The sequence below is a fragment of the Lynx rufus genome, unplaced genomic scaffold (assembly GCF_022079265.1).
Source record: "Lynx rufus isolate CCGP_SWC_20201006 ecotype Redwood Valley unplaced genomic scaffold, mLynRuf1.p SCAF_9, whole genome shotgun sequence".
In the NCBI taxonomy this organism is placed as follows: domain Eukaryota; kingdom Metazoa; phylum Chordata; class Mammalia; order Carnivora; family Felidae; genus Lynx; species Lynx rufus.
Window position 1 is genome coordinate 17,740,621 of NW_025814897.1, and position 26,821 is coordinate 17,767,441.

The window sequence follows — 26,821 nt, forward strand, 5'->3', positions numbered from 1 at the left end:
AGAAGGCATGGGATTATAAAACGATGTGCTGCATTTGGGGAATCACAACATTGCCATCTAAATGAAGCTAAGGTTTAGGGACTAAGAGAGGTTGATAAGGGCTGGCTCACAACGGGCCACAGGTACTAAATTACCCTGCAGGCTGTGAGAAAGCAATGAAAACGTTAAGTTGGAGGCAAGGGATAGTCAGTCATCATTCTTTTCTTAAATATTTATTGAGCAGCCTCCATATGTTTGGAACTGGGATATGGTGGTGCACAGGACCCGTATGATCCCTGCTTACGGTCCCAGCAGGGAAAATAGACACTAAGCAAATGCTCTTTGTGATGGAATCTCTAGAAGAGATGGAGGGTGATTTAGAGGGCCCTAACCTAGTCCTGGTGTCAGGGGCTTCTTGGAGGAAGGATGCTCAAACTGGCAGCAGCAGAATGAGTAGATGTTAATGGGGGTCGAGGGTGCACAGGGAGGACAAAGCATAGGGAAGAATATTCGAGGCAGAGGAAAGCCTGTATGCAAAGGCCCTGAGGCTGGGATGGGTGGAAAGGAGGAAGCATAGAAAGCTGGCCTGGGCTGGAACCCAGGGAGTGAATGAGTGTGAATGAGGAGGCTGGAGGGGTAGGCGGGGGCTAGATTATGTCAGGCGTGTCAAAGAAATGGAACCATGTCATAAGAGCATCGGAATCTTTAAACATGGGGCTTTGGGAGGTAGGTTCTCGCTTTGGTCCAAGACCAATCCAAGACACCCACATGGAGAAAAGCAGTGGGAGGCATGGAGGATCCAGGAAGGAGCCTGATTGGTTCTCATCATTCATTCCACACTTACTTACTGAGCACCTACAAAGTCCTAGGCACTGTAGTCGGTAGACCTGAACAGACACCATCCTGCCCTTGGGAAGACTACAGCCTAGCGGGGGGAAAAGATGTTAAATAAATAATTACATTAATGCTTGTGATGTTACAGAGGCAGCGGAGAGAGAGCATGTTCTGATCCTATCTTCTCCTCAGGTCTCATTGGCACAGTCTCCTTGGGACTAGGACATAGTTTCTTCCGCTTCTGATATGAAGTGATCTCCAGGATATACAGTTAAGCAAAAAAAAAAAAAAAAAGCAAAACAAAATGGTGCAAACCAGTGTGGGCTGAATGCTAGCATTTATATAAAAAACTAAAAAGGGGGAACCATAGATACGTCTGCTTGCATATGCATAGCCTGCCTCCAGAAGGAAACAGAAGAAGCTGGTCACAGTGACTGAACACGTTATTTATTTTAAAACAACAACAAATGTCTTGGGTGTGGCAGTAGGGAGGAGAGGAGAAGAGGGAGAGAAATCATTGATAACATCTCTTACCAGGAGGCCTCACACCTGCCTCCACCCTTCGTGGGCCCCCGGCCCTACTGAGGAGGCTCATTGTAAAAAGGCAGGTAAATGAAGACAGCAGACCCGTAGCTGATTAATTGGGAAATGAATACATGCCACATCCTGTTGGGATGAGAGGATCCGAGCTGGGGAGGGGAGGGATATCAAATCACAGCTCCCTGAGAACGTCCTTCCAACGTCCTTTGGGAACATCGATTGGAGCTTCCCCTGTCGGCAAGAGGAGAATAAAGGGAAGGCAAGGTATGCAGATTTCAGCTCAAATGAAGAGGTGACCGGTGTCCAGAGACAGTTGACAGCTTCCTTCAGGGGGGAAGGGAACGGACGCTTAACAAGCCTGGCACTCTTTGCCAGGCATTGACTTGGAAGCTTTATGGACATTATCTTATTAAATCTTAATTAGGGGCGCCTGGGTGGCGCAGTCGGTTAAGCGTCCGACTTCAGCCAGGTCACGATCTCGCGGTCCGTGAGTTCGAGCCCCGCGTCAGGCTCTGGGCTGATGGCTCAGAGCCTGGAGCCTGTTTCCCATTCTGTGTCTCCCTCTCTCTCTGCCCCTCCCCCATTCATGCTCTGTCTCTCTCTGTCCCAAAAATAAATAAACGTTGAAAAAAAAATTTTTTTAAAAATCTTAATTAAAAGGAAATATAAGGGAGGTATTACCTCTAGTTCACGGATGAGAAAACCAAATCTCAGCGGGGTTAGGTAACTCGCCCAAAGTCACGTGGATAGTTACGATGGAACCACGTTCTCACCCCCAGATCTGTTGGGCCCCGAAGCCCATTCTTTCTATTACAACTTGTTCTAGGTCGTGCTAAGGCAGTGATTCTTAAGGGGGAGAGTCCTGAAGAGTAAGGAGGTTCGAACTAAATGACCTGAAGTCCCTTCCCAATCTCAGAGTCGGTAATGCTGGGAGGTCTTCAGGGCAAAATGAAAGTTTAGCCCCTCCAGTTTTCTCTGGAGAGTGGGCGGTCCGCTCAGACACCAGGCCAGGAAGCCTGAAACAGGTTGTCAGGGCCGGGCTCTGCTGCACCGAGCAAAGGGATCTCATGGAAGAAAAGAACGAGGTGCTATAGCCAACTGACAGCATCTGCCACGACAGGGGCCAAGCCCTCGGTACTCGAGCTTCATCCGGGCAGTGCCGAAGAAGCCTTGCCAGGGGCCCCAGCAGGGAGGGCAGGGCCCGGGGCTCTGCAGAACTGGAGCCGGTGCTGTACGTGGTCCAGAGGCCCTCTTCTGGAAGCGGGGGACCGAGCGGAGGTTTGGAACTAGGCAAGCAGCCAGGAAGCTGAGTCCTGCTATCTGCGGTCTGGGGCCCAGCACCCTGGGAGAAGCAGTCAAGACTGGAGAAGGGAGCAGACACAAGACATTTACAAACCTCTGTTGCCTTTCAGGTCTCTCCCTCTGGGTCTCTGGGCCCCCTCTCTGTCCCTCCTGTCCACAGCACCATGCCTGGAACAGGTGAGCTTTACAATGGGGTTTCTGAAGAACTCCAGAATTCCTTTAAATGATGGGATGGTAGACCTGAAAGGTAACTAAGTCAGCCTTCCTTAAATGTATTTCAATGGCTATTAAAATCTCTGCCAGGAGAAGAAGGGTTCCGTGACCCCCTAAGTTTGGGAAGTGCTGAAGAGGCCAAGTTTAAAACGAGCGTTTGCTTTCTGCTTCCGCTGCCATACTTTCTCAGCACCAGAGTGCATTTCACATCCCTGAAGGAGCTGTATAGAAGGCAGGGTTTTCCAAACCAGTTTTCTGCGGAACTCTATTTTTCAAAAAGTACCTACAGCCTTCCAAAGAACTAGCAGGGGCGACCATACGTCTGCATGTGCCCAGGACAGCCCCAGTGTCTGCCTCTTGTCCGGACACGATCAATAGCACTGCTCCCCACTCGTCAAAGTATCTTGGCTTGCTTGGATGGCAAGATATCTGTCCCCTTATTCACGGGACGTTGTTAGAGAAACCCAAAAATGAGGATCCAAGCCTGTCCCCTGGCTGTACTCTTTCTAGGAGATACACGGGCGTCTTTCTGTGGAGACAGAAACAGGAGAGGGGCCGGCGACCTTTAATTGTGGCCTCAGATGCTCTTTCCTCTCCTATTCCCTTTTCTCTATTTCCTCCCCTCCTCCTTTCCGAGCCTTCTTGTTCCTTTCCCCCTCCCGCCTCGCAGTCTGGGGCTACATACGCCCAGCCCAGGGTGTGTCCTGGGGTAGGATGATTTTGGCATCTGTCCTTTTGCGTTTGGCAATTCTTGGACCCGCAGAACCAGCCATGCCGCTCTCCAGGGCCTGCGCTGCAAAGAGCATTTAGGATGAGAGTCCCTCTGGGGCCGGGTGTTGATGCAGACGAGGCAGGAGGTGGGCCGATGGGTGGGAGGTAGGGAGAGGGCGGGAGTTCTTTGGGGATACATGTCTGAAGGGCCAGGTCACGAGGTCCCGGGACCCAGCAGCATTATTTTCCCCTTGTTTTGGCCTCTCTTCGTCCTCAGTAACGTCATCCTGTTCCCCTGGGAACAACAGCGGGCCTTCGTCTCCCGGCTCCGGACTCCACGCCAACAGCCCCACTGCATCTCAAAATAACTCCAAAGCGGCAATGAGCGCCTCCGGTTTTAACTCTTCGGGGTAAGGTGGAGGAGAGAATACCGAGACATTCCAGCAGGATCAAGGGACCATGCAAGAAGCTGGGTCAATCCTTCGGGGCAGGAAGCCTGCCACTTTCTCGGAGAGGAGAGTTGGGGTGGCAGGACGGGGACAGAGTGGACAGCCAGGCTGGACCGTATCCCTAGGGAGTGGGCTTTAAAAGAGAAGCTTCGGCCAGCCAGCAGTCCTGGCAAGAGGCTGATGTCAACAAAGCCAATATTTCCATCCTCACTGGGAGGGTGGAAATTTCTGAACACTCCTGTAAGGAAGGGCCAGGTCCTTCAGTGGGCTTAGGGCTTCTCCACTCCCTGCCAGGAACCCTGCTCTTGGGGCGTTCTGACGTGAGCGGGAGCTGTCAGTGTGGCTGACACAATGACAGAGGGAAGTATTGCCTCCCTGCCCCCGCCCCCATCTCGGGTTCCCACCTGGCATGCAGCGAGGTAAGCCGCCCCTGGGACCAAAGAGTCTGCTCTAAAAAGTATTCTCAGAGCAGGTGCTTTGAGAGATGGCTCACGGATTCAGAGCACAGCAGAGATTTGAAAGTTAGGCAGTACCTCGTCGGAAGAAATGAATCCACTTGTCCAAACCCAGGCCATTCCACAAGGCAGCAAGGTCTTACTGACCGATAACTGTTGCACACACCAAACTTCTGGAGCTCCTCAACCACCCCTGCCAAAAAAAAAAGGGGGGGGGGCGAAAAAAACCATATAATGTACATGTTTTACTGTGTTTTGAGCTAGAATTCACATACCCTACAATTTACCCCTGAAGGTACAATCCAGTGCGTGTTAGTGTAGTCACAATGTGGCATAACCATCACCATAATCTAATTCCAGAACGTTTTCATTGCCCGGGAGAGAAACCCTACACCTGTTAGCAGTCGCTGCCCATTTGCGTCTTCCCTCAGTCACATTAGCACCTTTTATCATTGACTCGTTTTTTTTCCTTCCTTCCAGATCTTGGTACCGATGGAATCATCCCACCTACCTCCACTGAGACCAAAAAGTTTCTCCTAATCCACCTGGCCCTGTATTCCCCACTGGAAGGAAGGGAATCACGCCTTCTGTGTATGGACAGCTTACGGTCAGAAGAGTGAAAGAGAATCCCCACTGTCAACCCAAACTCTTGCTTCTTCAGGAGTGAGGGCCCCCAGAGATCTAAACTGTGATTGAAGCATGTGCGGACTCCTAGTGCTCTTGAAACATATGCCCCTCCTCGCTGTTTACCATTTTCACCTTCCTTCCCCGTGCTCCTATCTCCTAGTTCTAAATATCTCAGACGGCTTCACTGTGGCAGTAGTCTCTCGGAGAAAGGACATCTTGCCACGATTTCCCAATGCATCCGTGGGCCTCTCGGGGACAGACGTTTGCCTGGTGTGCCAAACAACCGGAAGGAGAGATGATGGTTTTGACTCTGAACTTAGCCTCCACCTCTGAACCGATTCTAAAATCTGTGAAAAGATTTGAATCTGATGTCTCCACCAAAGACTTGATGTTTTCTCCGTTCAGCAAACTTTTCTGACTGAATCTTCATTTCACCCCATTTTCTCTTTAGCCCCCTTTTCTAGAACCAAGATCCAGTCGTGATTGCCTTCTCCAGGTTCTCTCTTCTTTACAGAAGGCTGAGCCACCCTCAGCCCCCGGGGCATGTTTCTCTGCCCACAGGTGCTCTTTTGTTTGCTATACCTGCCCCGGAGCTCAGGAGTGCTTACTCCTTGTCTCCCTCCCTGTCCTTACCTGGGTCCCCTCTCTCCCTCCCCGCCCCCCACCCCCGGCTGCAGAAGAAAGGACACAAAAGCAAATACGTAAGAGTTATGTTGGCAAAATACCTGTATATAGCCCTCTCCAGTTTTTGCAATGACGTTCTCTCCTTAATGTGGAATTTTCCAACAAAATGTTTAACTCAGGTGTGAATTTTGAAGATATCTCTGTAATATTTTATCTTCTTTTTAAAAAAAGAAAAAGAAAAAGAAAGGAAAAAAAATGCCAAAGTGTGAAATACTGTGCTAGCTTCCACAAGAGTTCCCACATGGGCTGGGAATCTTTGTTGACTTCTCGGGAACATTATCTCTAGTCTCCTTCTTTGTGGGCCAGTGTGTAGAGATGTAACATGAAGCCATTCCAGAGATGGTAACCTTTTTTTTTTTTTTTTTAAAGACTGTATATCCAAGAAAATGTTGAGATTCAAAGGAATCTCTCTGTTCCTAAATAAATTTGTATAGTTATGATATAAATGATTCCACTGCTGATAAGAAGAGGTTTAGATTATTGTTCTGTGTCTTTTGTTGAGGGGGATATGAGTGCGTATAGTGCAATGGGATGGGGGAGCACTTGGCTGGCTCAGTAAGTGGAGGAGGCAACTCTTGATCTCAGGGACATGAGTTCAAGCCCCGCGCCAGGCGTAGAGATTACTTACAAAAAATGGGATGGGGAAAATGTTGCCAATTGGTGCATTAAGTCTGTTACTCCCCAGACCTGCCGCTGAAGATGATCTACATTAATACAGGGCTTTGAAGAGTTCAGAGTTCTTACTCTTTCTGACAGAGGAGGAGGAGGCTGGTTGCCTCATTTTGTAAGGGGGAGGATAGAAAGGGGGAGTTTTAAGGCCAAGTCATTCAGACTTAAGAGGTGGGGGCAGAGGCTGAGGAGGCTCATATCCCAGATATCCTGAAGGTCAGTTATTCAATATCCACAATGGAAAGCAATAGATATGAAAAACAAAGCATAATTCAACAAACAAATATAGGTGGCCTTGGAAATGCGCTGTGAGTTTTGGTGAGGGGCTTGAGGGGCAAGCAAGCTCTCCTGGTGGTTTTTCTGAGGTTAATAAAAATTTCAATCGTTACCATGCCCGAGGTTGACACTGACCTGTGCGAAAGGGAAGCCCTTCTAACAGCTGAGGGGGAAAAACCAAAATTGGGATGAAACATTTGTTGCAAATAATATCCAAGTGGGGAATCTATATGTAAATAATCAAGACTTAACTGTTTCTGACGTTTGAATGGGCCTTATAGTAAGACTAATCTTTCACGACACGAAGCTGGAGAAGAAAGCCTATTGGTAGTAGTTACGGTCTCAAGAAAAGATCCGGTTGGAAGTGGCTACGTATGCAGCAAAGAGACAGCAAGAGGAGCCTTCGGCGCTGATTTAAGTATATGAAAGGACCATTCTGCCACCCATCAGCCCATGTGTACAAAAGTGTGCATACACACTCAGGCATGTGTATACTCTTTGTATGCTCATGGGTGCCAGAGCTAACCCTTTCTGTGGCCATCCTGGCTACCATGATATCTTGTTCAGGTAAGTGCTGAAAGCCAATATCCTGCGCTGTCCACACTGATGGTTTTCATCCATTTCACCTTTTAAAAAAAGCTTTATTTTTTTTTTAGAGCACTTTTAGATTTAGGTACAGAGATTTCCCATATACCCCTGCCCCCTCACATGCATAGCCTCCCCCATTATGAACATCACTCACCAGAAAGTCCTTTTTTTTTTTTTTTTTAAACCAAGAATGAACCTACATTGACCCATAATAATCACACAAAGTTCACAGTTCATCTTAGAGCTCACTCTTGGTGTTGCACATGCTACAGGTTTGGACAAAAATATGATATATACCCACCATTGTAATATACAGGGTATTTGCACGGCCCTGATTCTCTGTGCTCTACCTTTTCACCTCTCTGCTCCCTACACCCTTGCAACCACCAATCTTTTTACCGTCTCTAATAGCTTTGCATTTTCCAGAAGGTCATATAGTTGGAATCATAGCACATACACTTTCCAGATTGGCTTCTTTCACTTAGCGGTGTGCATTTAAAGTTCCTCCATCTCTTCATTTCCTTTTAGCACAGAATAAATAATATTCTGTTGTCTGGATACACCACAGTTTGTTTATCCTCCACCAAAGGACATCTTGGTTGCTTCCAAGTTTTGGCAATTATGAAGAGAGCTGGGGGGCACCTGGGTGGCTCAGTCGGTTAAGCGTCCGACTTCAGCTCAGTTCATGATCTCACTGTTTATGAGTTCAAGCCCTGTGTCGGGTTCTGTGCTGACAGCTCAGAACCTGCTTCAGATCCTCTGTCTCCCTGTCCCCCTCCCCTACTTGCACACTTTCCCTCTCTCTCAAAAATAAGTAAACATTATTTAAAAAAATTTTTTTAAAAAATATGAATAGAGCTGCTGTAAACATCTGTGTGCAGGGGGCGTGGTGTGGACAGAAGTTTTCAATTCCTTTGGGTAAATGCCAGGGAACATGATTGCTGGATCATACGGTAAAAGTACATTTAGTCTTGTAAGAAACCTCCACCCTGCCTCCCAACAGAACGTGGCTGTACCATTTTGCATTCCCACCAAACAATGTGCGAGAGTTCCTGTGGCTCCACATCCTTGCCAGCAAGGTTTTGTCAAGCATTCTGGATCTTGGTCATTCAAATAGGCGTGTAATAGTATCTCAGTTATCTTAATCTGCATTTTCCTGAGGACATAGGGTGTGGAGCAACTTTTCATGCACTTAACTGCCATGTGTATGTCTTCTTTGGTGAGGGGTCTAGCGAGGCCTTTGGCCGACTTTTTCATCAGGTTGTTTTCTTATTGTTGAATTTTAGGAGCTCTTTGTATATTTTGGATAGCAGCCATTTATCAGCTGTGTCTTTTGCAAGTATTTTCTCCCAGTTTGTGGCTTGTCTTCTAATTCTCTTGATATTTGTCTTTCGCAGAGCAGAAGATTTCAATTTTAATGAAGTCCAGCTTACCCATTATTTCTGTCCTGGGTTGTGTCTTTGTTGTTGTATCTAAAAAGGCAGCACCTACCCAGGGGCATTTAGGTTTTCTTCATCTAAGTGTCACCTTCCTGAAATTTTATAGTTTTGCATTTTACATGTGTGTCTGTGATCCATGTTGAGTTCATTTTTGTGAAGGGTGTGAGGTCTGTGTCCAGTTGCCTTTTTTTTTGCATGTGGATGTTCAATAGTTCCAGTACCGTGTGTTAAAGGCACCATTTTTTCTCCACTGTATTGCCTTGGCTCCTTTGTCAAAGATCAGTTGACTCCATTTATGGGGGTTTCTTTCTGGGCTCTCTATTTGACCATACTTTTTTATGAAAGAAATACAGAATTGTAGCCTAACTTCTCAGCCTCCAGTAGCTTCCATTGTCCATTGTCTCGGACAGTTGTTCAGCAGAGCCAACCCTGGAAGCAGGCACTGATTTGCCTCTCACAGCCACGTGATGCCCTAAAATCCCAGTGAAGTTCAACCAAAGCTTGGTTAGCTTCTTCAGCGGCTAATTAGGCACAAGAGAATCGAAGGGCAAAACCCAGTCGTTGTCCAGGGGGAAAGAAAGAGAAGAATTGCTCCTGCTCCTTTTCAAATTTTCACACTTCAATTTTTTGTTGACTCAAGACTGGTGGGCCCCACGGTGGGCTGGAATACTAAGGCCTTTTGGTGCAACTCAGAGAATGAGTTTAGTTTCAGGACTCAAATGAGGAATCCTGCCCTGAGCCCCCCAGGTTTCGTGGCTCCCTGCCTCTCCTTCCCACACACTCTCCGTGTGTCTCTCATATCTCACGTACTGCATTTGCTGACTCTTCTGCTTCTAGACTGTGGGGAGCTCCCTGTAGTTGAGTCTGTCTCTTTTTCTCTATATGCCCATGACTAACACTGTGCCTGGTACCTAATGGGAAATTAAGATTTTTGAAAATGAAATTCCTTTTTTTTTTTTTTTTTTTTTTTACCTCTAAATAACTTCTAGTGCCCTTCATTGAGGTTAGGAGCTGTGAGCTGTGAATGCCGAATAATACAGGACACGTCTGTAGGGGCTTCTAGTCAAGTGCAGAGCCATACTGCCTGGGTTCATACTCAAATCTACCTCCTACTAATCATGTCACCTTGAGCAAGTTCCTTGAATTGCTCTGTGTTTTAGTTTCTCCCCTATTAAATGGGGATGACAATAGCAGCCATCTCAAAGGGCTGTGAGAATTGACTAGTTAATATTTGTAAAGTGCTTGGAACAATGCCTGGTACATTAATAAGTGTTGTCTGCTATTATTGTGATTATAAACATAATTATTGTCATTATTATTCAAATAAATTGGTGGAGCGCTTCCTGTTCCTGTTCTCCCTTATAGCCCAGAACTTTTGTGGGGGGCGGGTGGGGTGGGGGGAGATACCACCCTTGACGATTATCTGATCTGGTAGAACAAGTGTTATGGCCAAAGATATCTAAATTAGTAAATGTAATCCTAGGTAATGAAGCTTGAACCTGGACCATCAGTCACCCTAGGATAAAGGCTCCTAGAAAGAACTGGCACCTTTCCTTATCGCCTCAGCCTTCAGACCCCTGAAGCCTTTTAATACTCTGTTCTTTCCCGGAAAATGGTGGCAGCAAGAAGGTAGTTCCAAATTCAGATACTAGAACAAGAAGAGGGGCAGCTGGATGTCTCAGTCTGAAGAGTATATAACTTTTTTTTTTTTAATGTTTATTTTGAGAGAGAAGGCGGGGAGGGGAAGGGCAGAAAGAGAGGTAGAGAGTGCAGAACCTGACGAGGGGCTCGATCTTATGAACAGTGAGTTCATGACCTGAGCTGAAATCAAGAGTTAGATGCTTAACTGACCGAGCCACTAAGGTGCCCTGGAAGTTCTCAGGGTTGTGAGTTTGAACCCCACATTGGGTGTAGAGATTACTTAAATAAGTAAAACTTAGAAGAAGAAAGAAGAAAGGAGGAGGAGGAGGAGTGAGAGAAGAGGAAGAAGGAGAAAACGTTTCGATAATCGCAAGCAAATGGGGAAAAGTTGAGATCTGCATACTCTCCATTTAGTGAAATGGATCCCTCCCTGTTCTCTTTCATCAGGCTCTCCTTACCTCTTATCTGGTCTGTTCCAACCTACTTGAAGCAGACTGTCTTCTCCAGTTCATCTTACAGCGATTTTGGTTGAATGTATAGCAGTGATTCTCAACTTTGGTTACACAATGGAATCACCAGGAGAGCTTTAAAAAAGATGGAGCCCCACGCAGATTCTGATTTACTTTGGGGCATAGCCTGGGCCCTGAGATTTTTAAAAGCTCCTCAAACGATGTTATTGTGCCATCAAGGATGAGAACCAATATCCAAGAGTGCGTACAAACCACTGGGAACCTTGTTAGCATGCAGTTCTGCTTCAGTAGGTCTGGGGTTAGGGTCTGAGATTCTGTTTCTAACAAACTCAGGAGATGCAGATTTTGCTGGGCTATGGGCCACACTTTGAGTAGCAAGGGCTTGATAAAATGATTCCCTTGCCTAATAACATCATAGACTTCTTGTTACCCATATAATAAGATGCCTCAGCCTGGCATCTCAGGCTGGCATCAGAGTCATTGAAGACCCTCCGACAGCAGTGGTTTTTAAGTGTGACTAATATCTGAATGATCCAGGGGCAAGTTTTAAAAGATGTATATTCCTAGACCCCACACTAAGGCTACTGAATCGTACTCTTCAAGGTACACCCTACAAGACTATTTTGGAAACACTTCCCATAGGAGACACCATATGCTTCTAATACACTTTTCCAGGCTCATTTCCCATTCATTCAACCAGCAAACATCTAGTGCACCTGCCTCCTACCAGGTATTAGAAAACAAAGATGAAAACAGTTTGATCCTTACTCATGAGAGATTGGCAAGATAAACACCAAAACTAGATTATTAACTACTCCCCAGCCATGGTGTAAATGTTCACCCTTCTACTTACTGTCTTCTCTTTTGAAGACCATCTGGGGCCTTCAGCATCCCATTGTCGCCCGTCCTGATAAACCAAACCAGATGCCCTCTTTACCGCATTTGTGCCCCCATGCTAGTTTGGTCATCTCTTCCAATTTCACTTCCCTTGGTATTAAAATAGATCTCAGAGCAGAGAAAAGGATTTACCCAAAGTGTCACAACAACAATTAACATTTACATAGTGGCTTCCTTGTGCCTGTCATTGTTCTAAGCACTTTTCACAGGTGAAGTGTGTAAGAGTCTTACAACGGCTTTATGAGATAGCAATTACTATCCCCGTTCTATGCTTGAGAAAATGGAGGCACAGAAAAGTTAATTTGCCCAACGACACAGAGTCGGTAGCCAGGCTGGGTTTGTTTGTTTAAAATTGTTTAAACGTTTATTTTTTGGAGAGAGACGCATGCACAAGCGGGGAGGAGAGAGGGGGGTAGAGGATCCAAAGCAGGCTCTGCACTGACCGCAGCCAGTCCGATGTGGGGCTCGAACCCACGAACTGCAAGATCATGACCCGAGCCCAAGTGGGAGGCCCAACCAACTGAACCACCCAGGTGCCCCAAACCACGTTTATTTTTAAGCCTTATACTCTACTGCCAAGTAGGGTGATAGGGCTGTAACGAAAAGGAATAACTTCTAATTCCCGGGCCTGAGCACTTTTCCTGGCTAATTAATTGCGTGCTTGTTTCACAACCGAGACTCCAGCGGGAGGGCTTCGACTACGTCTTACATCTCCCACCGTGCCTAGTAGGGGTGCGAGCCCTCAGTAGGTGCTCAGCCACTGGATATTGGATGGGCTGTCCCCACATGGAGGGGGGGGGGAGGCGGGATGGGTAATTATTGAAACAAACAACAACACACAAACAAGGGCAACAACCTGTAGGTCTCACGTGACCACCAGGTAACCCTCCGCTATCCATCCCCCCCATCCTGGGCCCCGAGCGAAGGAGGAGTACCCTTCGGCTCCCTTCACGGACGTTCCCCGTCCAGCTCGCGTTCTGCGCTCCGTCCTCCCAGCCACAAGGTGCCCCCAGACCCCCGGCTCCTCTTCCGCCGCCGCCAGATCCTCGTCCTCTCTCCCTCTTTCCGCCGCTTCCTGCTCCGACGATCCGCGCTCCGAGCTCTGGGGCCGAGGCGCCCGAGGCTTCCCGATGCGCTCGGCCAGGTAACAGCGCTGCGCGAACCGCCCGGCTCCTGCCGCGGGGCTGGGCTCGGGACGCTGGGGGCCCGGCCCGCCCGGCCCACTGGTGGGGAAGGAGGCGGGCAGATGGTCTGGTCTGGCCCGGCGGCCGAGGGGTGGGGGTGGGGGGGGGCTCCTCCAGCCTCGGGGCGCGGGAGGCTTTGCTTCGCCAGGCTCGGCGACCGGCGGGATGCCCGTACAGCGGCGCGGCGTAGGTGCGCGCAGCCGGGCGTGGCCCGGTCCGCGGGCGCGTCCGAGGGAGATGCGCCGGTCGCGGTGCCTGCGGGGCGCCGGGGTTGCTGCTCGCCCCAGCCACGCCTGCTCCGCGGCCGCCCGCCAGGTGGGTCCGCCCCGCGCTCCTCCTCCCGAATCTGGCCCGGGAACGGGAGGAGCGAGGACAGGGGCCTTGGAATTCTGTGCCCGATCGGCCATCTCAATACCCCTCCGTTCCTTTACCCAAAAGTAAAAAACCGAAATCCAGAGATGGACTGACTTTCCCAAGGTCACAGACTTGTATCTGCCATTTACAAATGTCTATTCTTTTAAGTGTTTGTAAATAGACTACTGTTTCCTCTGTTCTGCCAGGGAATTAGGATTCAGGGAAGAGGACTCTAAAAATACTAATCAGCAGATCCAAATGAGCTGATCCGCATTACTGGCCGGTGACCCTGGCATTTAGAAGGAAATAAGCGAGGACGGTTCTTTTCACTCTGGGTACTTTGTATTTCTGGGCCTTGCTCCGAAAACTGGCCTAGATGCTTTACAAAATTTATCTCAGAACTCCTTGTCAGAACTGGGCCGGATTAGAGTTTACAATCCTCTTTTCTTCTCTCTTTCTTTTTCCTACCCCCACCCCCCCCTTTTTTTTTGTAAGGGAGGCTCAAGAGGTGACAGTGATTTGCCCAGTGTTTTATGGCTAGTTAGGGGGCACAGACAGAATTGGAACTCAGGTCTGTGATTGACACCTACTGTTTTCTTGAATAGAAAGCTGCTTTCAGCTGAAGGCAGTGCAGAACTTGACCTTCATAAAGCCCTCTCTGGATAGCATTCCTGGGAGCGGCTTGTGTACTGAAGTGTGTTGGTCCTCAGATATTATTTCACTTGTCAGAATAGGGTTAAGCAATAAGTGTAGCCATGCAGAAAATTCCTGCAGAGATGAGACAGATACCTGAAATTTTTTTTTTGTACGAAATTTCAATAGAGGAGCTAACGAATATTAATACCATCTTGGTTACTTGAAGATTTTAGTCCTGTATGACTTAGATTGACTCAGTTACAGTCATTCTTGGCCTGATATATTTGTCATCAGTAAAAATTTCAAAATGTAGCTTTCTGACGTATGTTTAACTAAATAATTGCCTTAAAGATATTTTTCTTTTTCTTTTTTTTTTTAATCTTTTTTTTAACGTTTATTTATTTTTGAGACAGAGAGAGACAGAGCATGAACGGGGGAGGGTCAGAGAGAGGGAGACACAGAATCTGAAACAGGCTCCAGGCTCTGAGCTGTCAGCACAGAGCCCGACGCGGGGCTCGAACTCACGGACCGTGAGATCATGACCTGAGCCGAAGTCGGCTGCTTAACTGACTGAGCCACCCAGGCGCCCCAAAGATATTTTTCTGTATCAACAAAAACTTCCCACATGCACCTCCAAATCCCTCAGCTTCCCTGTTGGTTAGTCTTTGAATTGGGCTTCGGAACTGAATCGAACTCGGATTATTTTCTCTTCCAAAATATCTGGAGTCTGATTAGTTCTGTGTTTAGGGTTACCTCAAGTTTCCATTTTAACTGGTAAAACTGTGACTTAAGTCCCAATTTCAGTTGAGTTTAATATCAGCTTCAAACCACATTAAACTCCTACATGTCATATGACCTCTAGCAGAAACCACAGGCAGTAGTCCTGTTTTTTTCACCAGAGCTTCTCATTGGAGTGAACACATTATCGAAGATGTGTACTATGTTCCTCATGTATCATTGTTCAAGGTCAGTCATCACTGACAGATTATTGACATGTACTCATCCTTATTTTAAAAAAATGTTTTCAGAGTTGGGGCGCTTGGGTGGCTCAGTTGGTTGGGCATCCGACTTTGGCTCAGGTCATGATCTCACAGTCTGTGAGTTCGAGCCCCCTGTCGGGCTCTGTGCTGACAGCTCAGAGCCTGGAGCCTGCTTTGGATTCTGTGCCCCGCTCTCTCTGCCCCTCCCCTGCTCACGCCCTGTGTCTCTCTTTCAAAAATGAATAAATATTTTTTAAAAAAGAAGAAGATTCTCAGCTGTGTAGATAAGGAAGAGTTTCAGTGAAGGCAATGTTTTTGTACTCTCCTATAGAAGAAATGAAGATTATATTCTCATTGACCCAGTGCTGTTTTCTTAGGGTATATCTTGTTTTTCTGGTTTCGGTCTTTTCATCATAGGATGGCACTAGGTCTGTGTCCGCAGGTGCTGTGCAGCCTGGGGGGCTGGCTCTCGCTCTACATTTCTTTCTGCCGCCTAAATAAGCACCGAAGCTATGAGTGGAACTGCCGGTTGGTTACTTTCACCCATGGAGTCCTCTCCATAGGCCTCTCAGCTTATATTGGCTTCGTTGATGGCCCCTGGCCTTTTACCCACCCAGGTAGGTGGAGACATTAGAGGGCTTTCCCTAACGGATTATATAATTTGGGGGCAGTCTTGGAAGGATGGGACATTTTCACAGAATGTGTACAATATTGAAGAGGAATTACCGTTATAATTTGTACCGGGAGTCTTCATTTTTAACTCTGATATTGTATGTTTCCCTATTTCTGCTTTTCATAACTCTCTGCTTTTAAAACAAATTTTAAATGCCTGTTACGTTGTAAGTCACTGAAATGTACAAAAACATAAAGCTAATATCAGTATCTTCCACCACCACTCCCAAACAGACACAAATGGACTGTATTACACATACTTTTTGATAGCCTGCAATTTTCACTCGATTGTATTTTCGAAGGACACCTATATAGATTTTTTTTACCCGTCTTGTGATATAATATTGTGTTGTATGCATACATCGTCATTTATTTAACTCATGTCTCATTATTTGGGGCACCTATATTGATTTTTAAGCTGCTAAATGTCTGAGTATTACTTCCTTAGAATAAAAAAGTTGTGTCCCCTTGAATTAGTTTGCTTGGGCTGCCATAACAAAATGCCACAGACTGGGGAGCATAGACAATAGAAACTTATTTACTTCCGGTTTTGCAGGCTAGAAGTCCAAGATCAAATTGTTGGCTGGTTTGGTTTCTTCTAAGGCTTCACTCTTGCTTGCACGTGGCTTCCTTCTTGCCGTGTCCTCACGTGGTCTTCCGTTGGTGTGTGTGTGTGTGTGTGTGTGTGTGTGTGTGTGTGTCCTCATTTCCTTATTTTAGAACACCAGCCATATTGGACTAGAGCCCACCTTAACAACCTCATTTTAACTGAATTACCTCTTTAAAGGCCCAATCTCCGAGTACAGTCACATTCTGAGGGAATTGGGGGTTAGGGTTTCAACACGTGAGTTTGCAAGGGACAGTTCAATCCAGAAATCCCCTAGGATGTGATTTTTTTTTTCAATTCCTTAGATCCTTTTTTGTTTTAATTTCCTTAAATTTCTATAGTGAGCTTCTGAGTTTTCCCCCAAACTGTCAAACTGATACGAAAGCAGCTCTTAAGCTTTGTGTCTCGTATGAAGGTTTCAAATAGATTTCAACGTGTCCTGTCCTTGTACTTGATTTTCTTAAGCTGGGAACACACTAACTTCTGGGGTTCTTTCCAAGGCCCGCTTTCAAGAAGGGTCAGGGCCACCAGTGTCCAACAATCTAACCCATTAAGCTAAGAAATTAATCCGACATCCAGGGCAGAATAACTGAAAGAGTCTGGAAACAGACCTTTAAAGCTAGTTAAACAAACACATAAAATAAAAAGAAAAAAAAAGCAAGAAACTATAAGATTTTAGTTGAAGGAACAAAATAACTGAGTGGACACGGAGATAATAGCTGTTGCTCAGATCACTCATTGAGAGCTGATTCATCAAATCCAGCATTTCCTGGGCCTGTCACATTATGTGGTTTGATAAAGACCAAGGTTTTAGATTTTAGTCTTGGTCGTCATTACGATGCATGTGCCTGCCTTTGTTTTTGCTTTCAGTGACGCAGCTGATCATCGTGGCCCTGTTGTGGGAGACAACAACATAGGACCCTCGTGCAAGGTCCCTGTTATTATACAATTCCCAGTCACTCAGTTTGCTTCTGTCTCGGTTTATTGCAGGCTCACCCAATACACCTCTCCAAGTGCACGTACTGTGTCTCACCTTGGGCTACTTCATCTTCGACTTGGGCTGGTGCGTCTATTTCCAGTCTGAGGGGGCCCTGATGCTGGCTCACCACACCCTGAGTATTTTGGGCATCATCATGGCCCTGGTGCTCGGAGAATCAGGCACAGAGGTCAACGCGGTCCTCTTTGGAAGTGAGATTACCAACCCCTTGCTACAGATGCGCTGGTTTCTCCGAGAAACAGGGCACTACCACAGTTTCACTGGAGATGTGGTGGACTTCCTCTTTGTGGCTCTGTTTACCGGAGTGAGGATTGGCGTCGGAGCTCGCCTCCTTTTCTGTGAAATGGTCTCCCCCAAGCCCAAGGGGTTTGTGAAGGTTGGGGGAGTGGCGATGTATGCTGTCTCTTGGTGTTTCATGTTTAGCATCTGGCGCTTTGCGTGGAGGAAAAGCATCAAAAAATACCACGCCTGGAGAAGCAGGCGGAGGGAGGAGCGGCAGCTGAAACGTAACGGACATCTCAAAACGCGCTAGCCAAGGCTTCCTCCAGATGCCGGATCGGGTTAGTCAGCCACAGGACCCAGGTTGGAGATAACGGCTGTTCTAGAATCAGGCTCATAACACACTTAGGTTTCAAGAAAGGGCTAAACGTATCAGGCAGTGTGGTCAGTCTTTGAGTGGAGCCCATACCAGTATTAAAACACTCACGTCTACCGTGGCGCAGGTGTAGAAAGTGAGACTACTCAGTGGTAGTTGTGAATGAGTCAGCGCTGTGAGGTGGGGGTGGGCACAGCTGCCTTCCTTTTTGTTCGTGGTGTCCCCGGGTCCTCTTGTCTCTGGGATGCTTGATGGTTAGACCGCTCAGGAAGGAATTTGAGAATTTCTTCGAGAATTGACTCCTTGAACAAACCCTTGTTCCTGCTTTCCGTGTAGCAATTTAAATAAAGTCACCCCATTTACTCTAAAGTGAGGGACTTCTAGGAAGATGCATGTCTGGCATTCTGAGCCTTGGATCAGGGAAGGGGCTGTGCTTAAACAAAGGGAAAGGATGAGAGAAGTGACCCTAAACCAACTGTCGAGGGGCCCCAAGACACCCCCAGGTTCGGTGCTTTGCTGAGGGGACTCACATGACTCAGAATGTAGTGCAACTCCTAGCTGTGATCAATTACAGTGAAAGGATTCAAGGGAAGAGCAGTGAAGGGAAAAGGTGTTTGGGCAGAGTCCAGGGGAAACCGGGCCCGAGCTTCCAGAGTCCTCTCGCAGTGGGATCACTGAGGATGCACTGATTTCCTCTAGCAACAATTTGTGGCAATACGTGTAAAATGTCCAGCGAGGAAGCTCATTAGATGCTCAGTGCCCCAGTTCTTTACTGGGGGTCATGCAGGCAGCCATCGCCTGGCATGTAGCAGAATTCCTGACTCCCAGAAGGAGAGCAGGTGTTCAGCCTAAACCATATTGTTTGCACAGTGTAGGCACGGTGAGCCATTCTCATCAGTTAATGAAGGGAGCCCTCCTGAAATCTAAGTTTCCAGATGCCAGCCAAGGGCCAACCTTGCACGGAGGCCTTTCCAAGGACAGGAGTTCAGGCCTGCTCTGGTAACTCTTTTCTGTACAAAAACCAGGGAGTTAGGGCTTCGGATGAGAGATGAATGAGGTGTGGGCAGATTTACCGAGTCCTGTTGTACGGGTTCTGCCCTACCGAGAAAATGATGCCAATTCTCAGGGCTTTTGTGCATTAATCTCCTAGGCATGAGAGGCTGTGACTGAATTCCATAGGGATTTAGCATGTGGATTCCACTGTGCTTGAGATGGCAGTTCAGGTTTCAGCCCTGCTATACATCCTGCAAACCAGAACCAAAGAGTAAAGTGTACCGGCCTCAGGGGGATGAGGCGAATTTTATTTTATTTTTTCCTAAACACATTCCCTGTAGCCCACTTCCTACGTTTTCTTTTCTCTGAACAAGGTGCCACTCTCTATGGATAAAATCGGATGGCAAGGCCAGTCCTAGAAGGAAACAAACAAACAAAAATTTCTCAGTGCGATAGTCTATCATCCCACTCAGGAAAAGCAAGAACGTAAGCTTAACATGAGAGATTAGGAATCAAGACTTTCTGGGTTCTTTTAACTAATTTTGCTCCTCACTTGCCAGATCACTTGGGCAGGTCACTTGTGTTCTCTATCTCAGTTTACCCTGTTGTGAACGAATGTAGGACTTTTATGGGGAAAGGGACGATTTATTTATTTGTGTGTTTGTTTATTTATTTATTTATTTATTTATTTGCTTGTTATTTATTTATTGGATTATGTCATTTAGACCCCTGGGGATTGATTTGCTTAATTGGTGAGTAAACGTGTGGGGCTACCGAAGTCTAAGCCTAGGTCAGTAGGAAGTCTCCGCCCATTCTATGGTCACCGGTAATACGAACCTAACGAGTGGTCTTGAAAATGGATGTCAGTGCCCAGGCATGACGGAGCGTTGGAATGGCATGATGTCATCATTACTCTGGGAAAAGCAACTTTCAAGGCATGTTGACAGTGGTCTTTTAAAATGACTGTCATTTGGTTAATGAGTTTTGCTGCAGATGGAAACAATCTGACAGTAGCATCCCGTCTCTTTTTTTCCCTGTGATCAGTACCCCCAGAATGCTGGTGAGCTTTTTTCCAACAAAACTGTGGTCAAAGTTGGATGCCGGGGAATGCTGATTCTAGCAAAAGCCTAGTGAAAAAGAGTGGCTTGGCGCAGGAGCTTAAAAAAAGAAAAAGCTGGCTCTTGAATTTTGGCACAGTGCCACCTGTTCCATACCAGACAAATGAATAGACTTAATCTGGTACCAATTTTTTTTTTCTTTTTACTCCTCAGACGTGAAGGGATTGCAGACCTTGGTGTTTTAGGGGTACTCCTGGGAATGTATGTAGGTTTCTTTTGCGTTTTGAATAACCTAAATGATAAGAGAAGAAAAAATAGCTCACTTCAGCTTTTCTTGATGCTTTAACTAGTAACTCTGAAGGAACCTCCCTGAGAGAAAAATGGGAAATGAAGGTGACTCAGCAGTTAAGATGCTGAGTTTTGACATCACGGGTAAACGAAGGGCTAATTAACATGTGGTATGGTCGGACAAAATGAAGTATTTTATTCATTTGCATCTGGATTACTATGTAATAATTCCTAACACTGCTCAAGAAAGATTTATATTTCAATAAGATTTGTACTAAATTTTATAAAAATAAACAAATTTTTATCAACCCAGAGTCTGCCTTTGTATCTTTGGTGTGATTTTGCCAAGAAGTGTAAAAAAAAGAAAAAAAAATGGCGTGTAGAAATGTTGACCCATATTTATAATTATCTGTGAAATACCACTTATCTGCTCTTAACCATCAACCATTCCTAATGCTGTTTACTTTTCGGGGCAACAATCTACATACAGAATACAGAAACAGTTTGCTAAAGACTGACGAAAAACTTCCTTTCTTTATTTTTGCCATTTGTTTGGGCAGTTGCCTTGAAAATGATGTTGAGTGGGCTCCATGAAGATAAGGACCCTCGGCTCTCTTCAGAACTGCACCTCCAATGCCTAGAGCAGTGCTAGACACATAGTAGGTGCTCAATAAACATTGAAAGAAGAATGGGTAAGGATGTGGTTTAGGATAGCCAGTCTCCCTTCCCTCCCCCCTCCCCAGGGAAACCTCAAAGAGCATGCATGGTGGATTGTGTCACTGGTGTCAATTTTTTAGGTAAGGGACTAATGACCATGGGGAGTGTGTTCCACCTAGATTGGTGGGACTCTTCTGAAGGCATTCTATAGTTAGAGCCTTCAGAACAGTCTAGAGCTACCAACAGTTCTAAAGAGGCTTTCAGGGATGTTTTTACCATTAGAGCTTTGTGGGTGAACATAGAGATTTTCATCATTGAAAAAAATAGCTCTGGAATGAATAACCACTGGCTTAATTAAATCCTTTGCTTACCATCTTCTGAAGCTTTCCCACAGCAAATGCCTTCTTTGCTCACAGCTAGAACTTTGGGTCTGTTTAAGTTTGGAAAGATCTTGAAAGCAGCCTGCCAAGAGGTTTTGTATGCAAGGAAGGGAAGGTGAATTAGGAAGCTTTCCAGTTTGTTTTATTCCTGAAGCTCAAGTAGTGAGGCATTCTTGAAGGAAAGAGGAGAACTCATTTTTTAAATGCATGATTTGATGAGTCATTGGGTCCAATTAATTTCGTACCTATTTATTAGGGTATGGCAAAATGATATTTACTATGTTTAAGAAAGATACAGGTTTGGAGATAAGGTTTGCATTTTGGTCATTTTATACAGATGGATAGAGCTCTTTCCAGTTATATGACAAAAATATGCAATTAAAAGAGTTCTCAGGGTAGAATTATCCTGGGGTACACCAGCAGGTGGCAATGTGTCCTGGTCTGATCATTAGGAAAGTGGCTTGGAACTTTTATCGGGTGCTATTCTTTCCCAAAATAAACATTACAAAATTAGCTGGCTGTGCCCTGAAAAAGTAAAAAAAAATAAAAAATCAAGCAATAAAGAGTCATCTTTGGCCTCTGTTTATCTTTTCCTTTTTTTACCCCGTTCTAACGTCAGCCTTAGCTCATGCATCTATTCAGGGATAATGATCTTTTCACGAACTGTTGCAGGTTGACTTTTAGAACCAGCACCATGAAGAGGTCCTTGTTTCCCCTCTCCACATCCACTCTTTCTTAAATTTGCTTTATTACCTGACTTCCACAGAAAGGCTGAAGACGCTCACCCACCAATGCAGGTTTGAACTCATTGACTCTGAAAACAGGTAAAGGGACAGCCACTTAGGGCAGTGGCCCGAGGAACTGAATCATATTGTATGTGGTACTTACAATTGCTACACTACGGGATTATGCAATCATAAAACCAGATGGATATCCACATGTACCCGGTAGGAAAAAAAATAAGCCCCCTCCCCAAATATTTGGGAACTCTTCAGAGAGAACTGCAATGCTTTCTACCGGATAAATGCACTTTATTTGCTGCTCCCATTTCTCTCCACAGCAAGCTTGTGAAGTCGCTGTGGAAAGCACCATGCTTTCTCCATTTGGCAACTCAGACATTTCACTTTGCCAAGGCAGAAGCAGCTTAAAAGCAATATTATACCAAGAAATCCTGGCTCCGATTCCCATACTCTCGTTCCCCCCAGCCCTACGCTCCACCGTCCTCTAACTTTGCCCTGGCAGCCAGGATTTGTGAGCGGCGGCCCCTGTCCTGGGAGGAGGCCAGCAGGTGCCCCAGGTGAGCGGCCAAGGCCAAACCCTCTCTTTGCTGGGGTTTGCTGCGGAAGAGAGGGATGGTGTCCTGGCACCTGGACCGGAGTTCGTTGCCAGCAGTTTACAAGTAGTCGTTACGTGTTATCAGAAAATAAGAACAAGTACATTCCATTAAGGAATAAACGTTTCCAGGGCAAGGGGGCGGGTGATGCCTCTCATCCCGGACGCCTCAGCACTGGTGGAGTGCTCTTTGGCGGTCTCCGGGTAAAGCCGAGTTAGTACAAGCTAGACTCCAAAGTACAGCTCTCCGGCGTTCCCGGGGCCTTGAGGGCGACGCTGGGTCGGTGGGTGGGACTCCCGGAGACGGCCGGTTCCCACCTCCCTCCGCCCCGCAGAACTACTTTTCCGCTCCCCCAAACAGGACTCCGGCGGAGGCGTCCGCGCGGCCCTGGCGCGCGGGCGGGCGCGGGGGAGACGAGCGAGGCCGGGCGGCGAGGGCGGCGGGGCGGCCCCGCGCGCCGCGGAGGGATCCCGGGTGAGGCGGCTTCCCGAAGTCAGAGGGGAGGAGGCCAAAAAAGTCGACGGGGGAGGGGAAGCGCGAGCTCGCGCTGGACGCGGCCGGGGCCGGGAAGACAGAACCGGAACCGGAACCCGTGCGCGCGCCTGCGATCGTCGCGCGGCCCCCACCGCCGGCGGCCTCCTCCGCCCGCCGCGCGCGCTCCCGCGAGGGCCCCAGGACCCGGCGAGCCGGTCCTGCGCTCCGAGTGGTCGCTCTCGCCGCGCCGCCGGCCTCCGGGGCCGGTGCTTCGAGGCCGGGCCGGACGGGAACCTCCCGCCCCTCGCGGGAACCGCCTCCTACCGGCGCGTCGGGGAGGAGCCGCCGCCGCCCGTGCCGACTGCGGAAGAGTCCGGGCCTCCCGGGGATGGGGAGCAGCCCGCGGCGCTGAGAGACCAAGTTCCTGTCACCTCTGGCTGCGGGACCCCTTCCCCCGGCGCCCGCGGTCGTCCCAGCGCCCGGAGCTTGGTGGGGGCGGCGAGGAAGACGAGAGGGGTCCCCCGGCCCGGGGACATGGGGCCGCGCGAGCCTGGCGCGGGACGGCCCGAGACGCTGCCTAGGCTGCGGCCACGAGCGGCCGGCAGCCCCAGATAGAGAGCGGAGACCACAGCGGCTGGCCCCGCGGCGGCGGGGACTCGCGAGCCCCCGAGACTCCGGAGGAGGAGCCGACACCCAGCCCCGAGCTGATCCCGCCCCAGCCCCGGAGGGACTCCCGGGCCCCTTCCCTGCGGCTCGCCGACTTCCCCCCCGTGACGGAGTTTTCTCCTTGTGCCTTCCCGAGGATTGCTCTCTAGCTCTAGAACTCGCCTTCTGGCAGACTTTCTCGGGTTGTTTTGGGAGATACCCTGTTTTGCTCCGACCTACATCCCCTTTCCTTGACCCCTTCCAGTCGGACGTTCTAGATGACTGAATGGAGTTTTGAGTTGGACTTTTGTGTCCCTTACGGAGTCGGGCCTGATCCCAGAGCACTGGGGGTGGGGTGGAGGTGTTACTGTAAAATGCAAGTTGGATAAAAGAAGGACCTCTCGCCAAGGGCCCCAATGAGCGGCACACAGTCCACTATCACCGACAGGTTGGTATGAAGCTCCCCTTGCGCTTTAGCTTCCCTGGGTTCGGCCTGACCTAGCAGAGAGTCCGTGATAGCCGATTGCCTTTGACCAGTGAAGTTGACAGGCATAGGAGAGAGGGTTGTTTAGGAGCTCTGCAATTAGTCTGGGGTTGCTGCCAAGTTACCCGGTTGATTGGATTTGGAAATGTAGCTTTTTTATTTTTTTTTTTTTTCTGGGGAGAAACTTTTCTCCAGATTCTCGGCGAAGGGGTAGGTAAAACCATGATTGTGGTTTTGTGTCTGTACTGTGCATTGGGACTCTGTACTTATCTTGGAACCAGAGGAAGGTCATTTTGGGTGAAGGTCAGTGCCCGAAGTCGGCTGGGGTATTGGTGCATCATCAGTTTTACTCCTGCCCTGTAGTTCTCCAGACCCTGTTAGATTTTTAGGAATTGCTATTTGTAAACTTCATTCTGAGACTGCTGTATGGTGGTTTTTGAACTTGATCTTTGAATGTTGACCTGCGTAGCGTTGATTATCTAATAATTTTACAGAATGTTGAAATTACTGGTAAATCACAGGCTCTTGTTGGAGCTAAAAAAGGGGGAGAGAAAGTCATGGGGCTTGATTTTAATTGCTGCATTTTTAGTATTTTGTCTTTGAGAAGTATTTACATTTAAGGGATACAAACCCTAAGCGAATTAGGTCGTACAAGCATGGCAGGTGGATTTGTTGAGTTCTGTGGGTCCTTTATAGGTTTTATCTATGTTGCTGGTGGTTGGTAAGTGGAGCTTCTTTACCCTTAAGGGTTATTCTTTGGAATATTATTTTAAATGATAAATTCCACTACTGTATTTTATTTCTCACTTTCATGATGACATTGTATGCTGATTCCAAATTTCAGTCAACCTTTTTTTTTAGTCACTGTTCAAACCATTACATCATCAAAAAAAAAAAAATCAAATGACTGAACTAGGGGGCCAAAGAAAGCACTTTGATGAAAAGCGCAACCATAGTGCTCTTGCAAAAAAATAGTTGAATTTCCTAATAAGAGAGTTTCACCCAATTGTAAGACTCATTTGTTGATTTTAAAAGGGCCAAATTCCATTATCATACCATAACAGCTACTCCAGAAACAGAACTTCCTCTTCCTGTTGATGCTTTCCAGTGTCACGTGAATGTTCACCTAAAAGATGCCATCAAATATTTAAACTGTAGTCTTTGCGTATTTTTCTTTAAGATGAATTTTGGTTTTCAGCTTTTCAGATTGTACCCGTATCCTGAGTAGCAACAATTCTTATCTTAATTTCCTTGAATCATCCCCAGTCCTTTAACTTTCAGGGTGTTTTGGTACTGAGACATCACTTGAACGGGTGTGTGGGTAATTGTTTTTATTTTCCTGGTTCATTCAATTCTTGCCCTCTCTGTTGAGCCTTTAGACAAGAAGTCTTATTAGGAAATATTGTAGTGTTGGTAGTTTTTATTGTGGCATTAGGAGTGTTTAATTTTGTAGAAATGGAACCTAGGGTCACCAGCTCATTTCACATGAAAATCACCTAATAGTGCCCACCTGATAACCTTTCTTCTTCTCTGTGCTCAGAGATTTTTTTTTTCCTTTTTCCATTATCTTGGAAATAAAATCTTGGGATTTAGGTTTTTTTTTTCCTCATAGCTTAGATGAGATACAAATATACAATAAGCATGCAGTCAATGAATGTCCTTTACCAGGCACTGTGCTAGGCACGAAGGATTAAAAGATGAGTATTCTAACTATAAGATGAATCTGCAAATTGGTTTGGGTATTAGTATCCTTGAATTAGTTCAGGGGCTGGCTGATTTTATAGATTTTTTTTAAACAGTAAAAAACCCATTTAATAGCCATTTAATTTAATATGCATTGCTGAGACAGTATGGATACCTGTATCTTAGGAATTTACTCATTTTTTTTTTTAATAAGATTATTCTTGGGTGACTATTACATTTTCTTTACGTCTTCCGTAAATATCAAGCATCTATTTGTGCATTAGAAGAGTAGCTGTCTCTGATCTGAATATATGCTGGAGTGAAATATGGAAGTGCTGGGTTAGTGTTACTTTTTTTCTAGGGTACCTTAACAAAGTTATGAGTATAGAATAGTTCTTAGCTTCTCAGCTTTACCTCCTTCATCCTCTCTTCTCACTGTCCACTTCCAGGATACTGTAGGTATATTTTGCTGATTCTAGAGCTATTGGCAAATTAACAGTGCCAGTGTAGCTTTTTAAAGATCCTTTCAAGTTTGAAGTACCGTATGTGGTATGGCTTTGTTTTGTAGAGTGTGCAGACCCACCAGGCCAGCTGTGTGAGTTAGAGTTCTTTCATTGTGGTGCTTCTGACTACAGAGTCTGTCTGTCCTCAGTTGAAATCAGACTAGCTGGTTTTGGGCGTTGTTCTGTTTTGCAGTTTGTGGCAGGCGACACATGGCTGAACAAGATAAGAAGGGTTTTATTCTTGTGTTAGGGACGTGCTGGGGCTGGGATGGAATTCAGCTATGTTTAGGCTCTGATTGGTCACTGTGGATACTCAGAACTCTGTTATATCCTGTTATTATTTTGCAGTTAAATTAACACATTCATTTACTCCCTTCTCTTCCTCTTCGTCTACTCTCCAGACCCCTCGTGCTCCACTTTTTGAAAGGTATAGTTGTCAATTTAAAATCCAAACTAGGTTCATGGTAGCTACTGTTTTCATGTAGGGTATATGAATAGGTTTTTTTGTTTTTTGTTTTTTTTTT

At 46.8% G+C, this 26,821-nt stretch overlaps 3 protein-coding genes across 6 annotated transcripts in view; all 3 read left to right on the forward strand.

Annotated features, from left to right (window-relative positions):
- Positions 1-5,910, forward strand: part of POU2F3 (POU class 2 homeobox 3) — a 37,953-nt gene extending 32,043 nt beyond the window's left edge. Inside the window, exons 9-11 of the mRNA XM_047072366.1 lie at positions 2,766-2,832; positions 3,857-3,989; positions 4,964-5,910. Coding sequence (XP_046928322.1) covers positions 2,766-2,832; positions 3,857-3,989; positions 4,964-5,003 — 240 coding nt within the window. The 3' untranslated portion in view covers positions 5,004-5,910. The remainder of the gene's footprint in view (positions 1-2,765; positions 2,833-3,856; positions 3,990-4,963) is intronic.
- Positions 5,911-12,904: 6,994 nt separating this feature from the next.
- TLCD5 (TLC domain containing 5) lies at positions 12,905-17,736 on the forward strand. The gene is made up of 3 exons (XM_047070206.1): positions 12,905-12,918; positions 15,346-15,545; positions 17,198-17,736. Exons 1-3 carry the CDS (start codon positions 12,905-12,907, stop codon positions 17,734-17,736), a joined length of 753 nt encoding a protein of 250 aa, XP_046926162.1.
- Positions 17,737-23,378: 5,642 nt separating this feature from the next.
- ARHGEF12 (Rho guanine nucleotide exchange factor 12) overlaps positions 23,379-26,821 on the forward strand; it is a 148,331-nt gene continuing 144,888 nt past the window's right edge. For 3 of the 4 annotated variants that reach the window (XM_047070414.1, XM_047070415.1, XM_047070416.1), the window contains exon 1: positions 23,379-24,075. In XM_047070414.1, the coding sequence (XP_046926370.1) occupies positions 24,044-24,075 (32 nt within the window). In that variant the 5' untranslated portion in view covers positions 23,379-24,043. Of the gene's footprint in view, positions 24,076-26,679; positions 26,725-26,821 lie in introns of those variants that run through there. The other variant, XM_047070417.1, reaches the window with a different exon arrangement.

Excerpts from the sequence above, each read along its gene's own strand:
- TLCD5 (XM_047070206.1), top strand. Across the intron at positions 15,546-17,197 it reads CTGGCCTTTTACCCACCCAG|GCTCACCCAATACACCTCTC; the intron begins GTAGGTGGAGAC and ends GGTTTATTGCAG.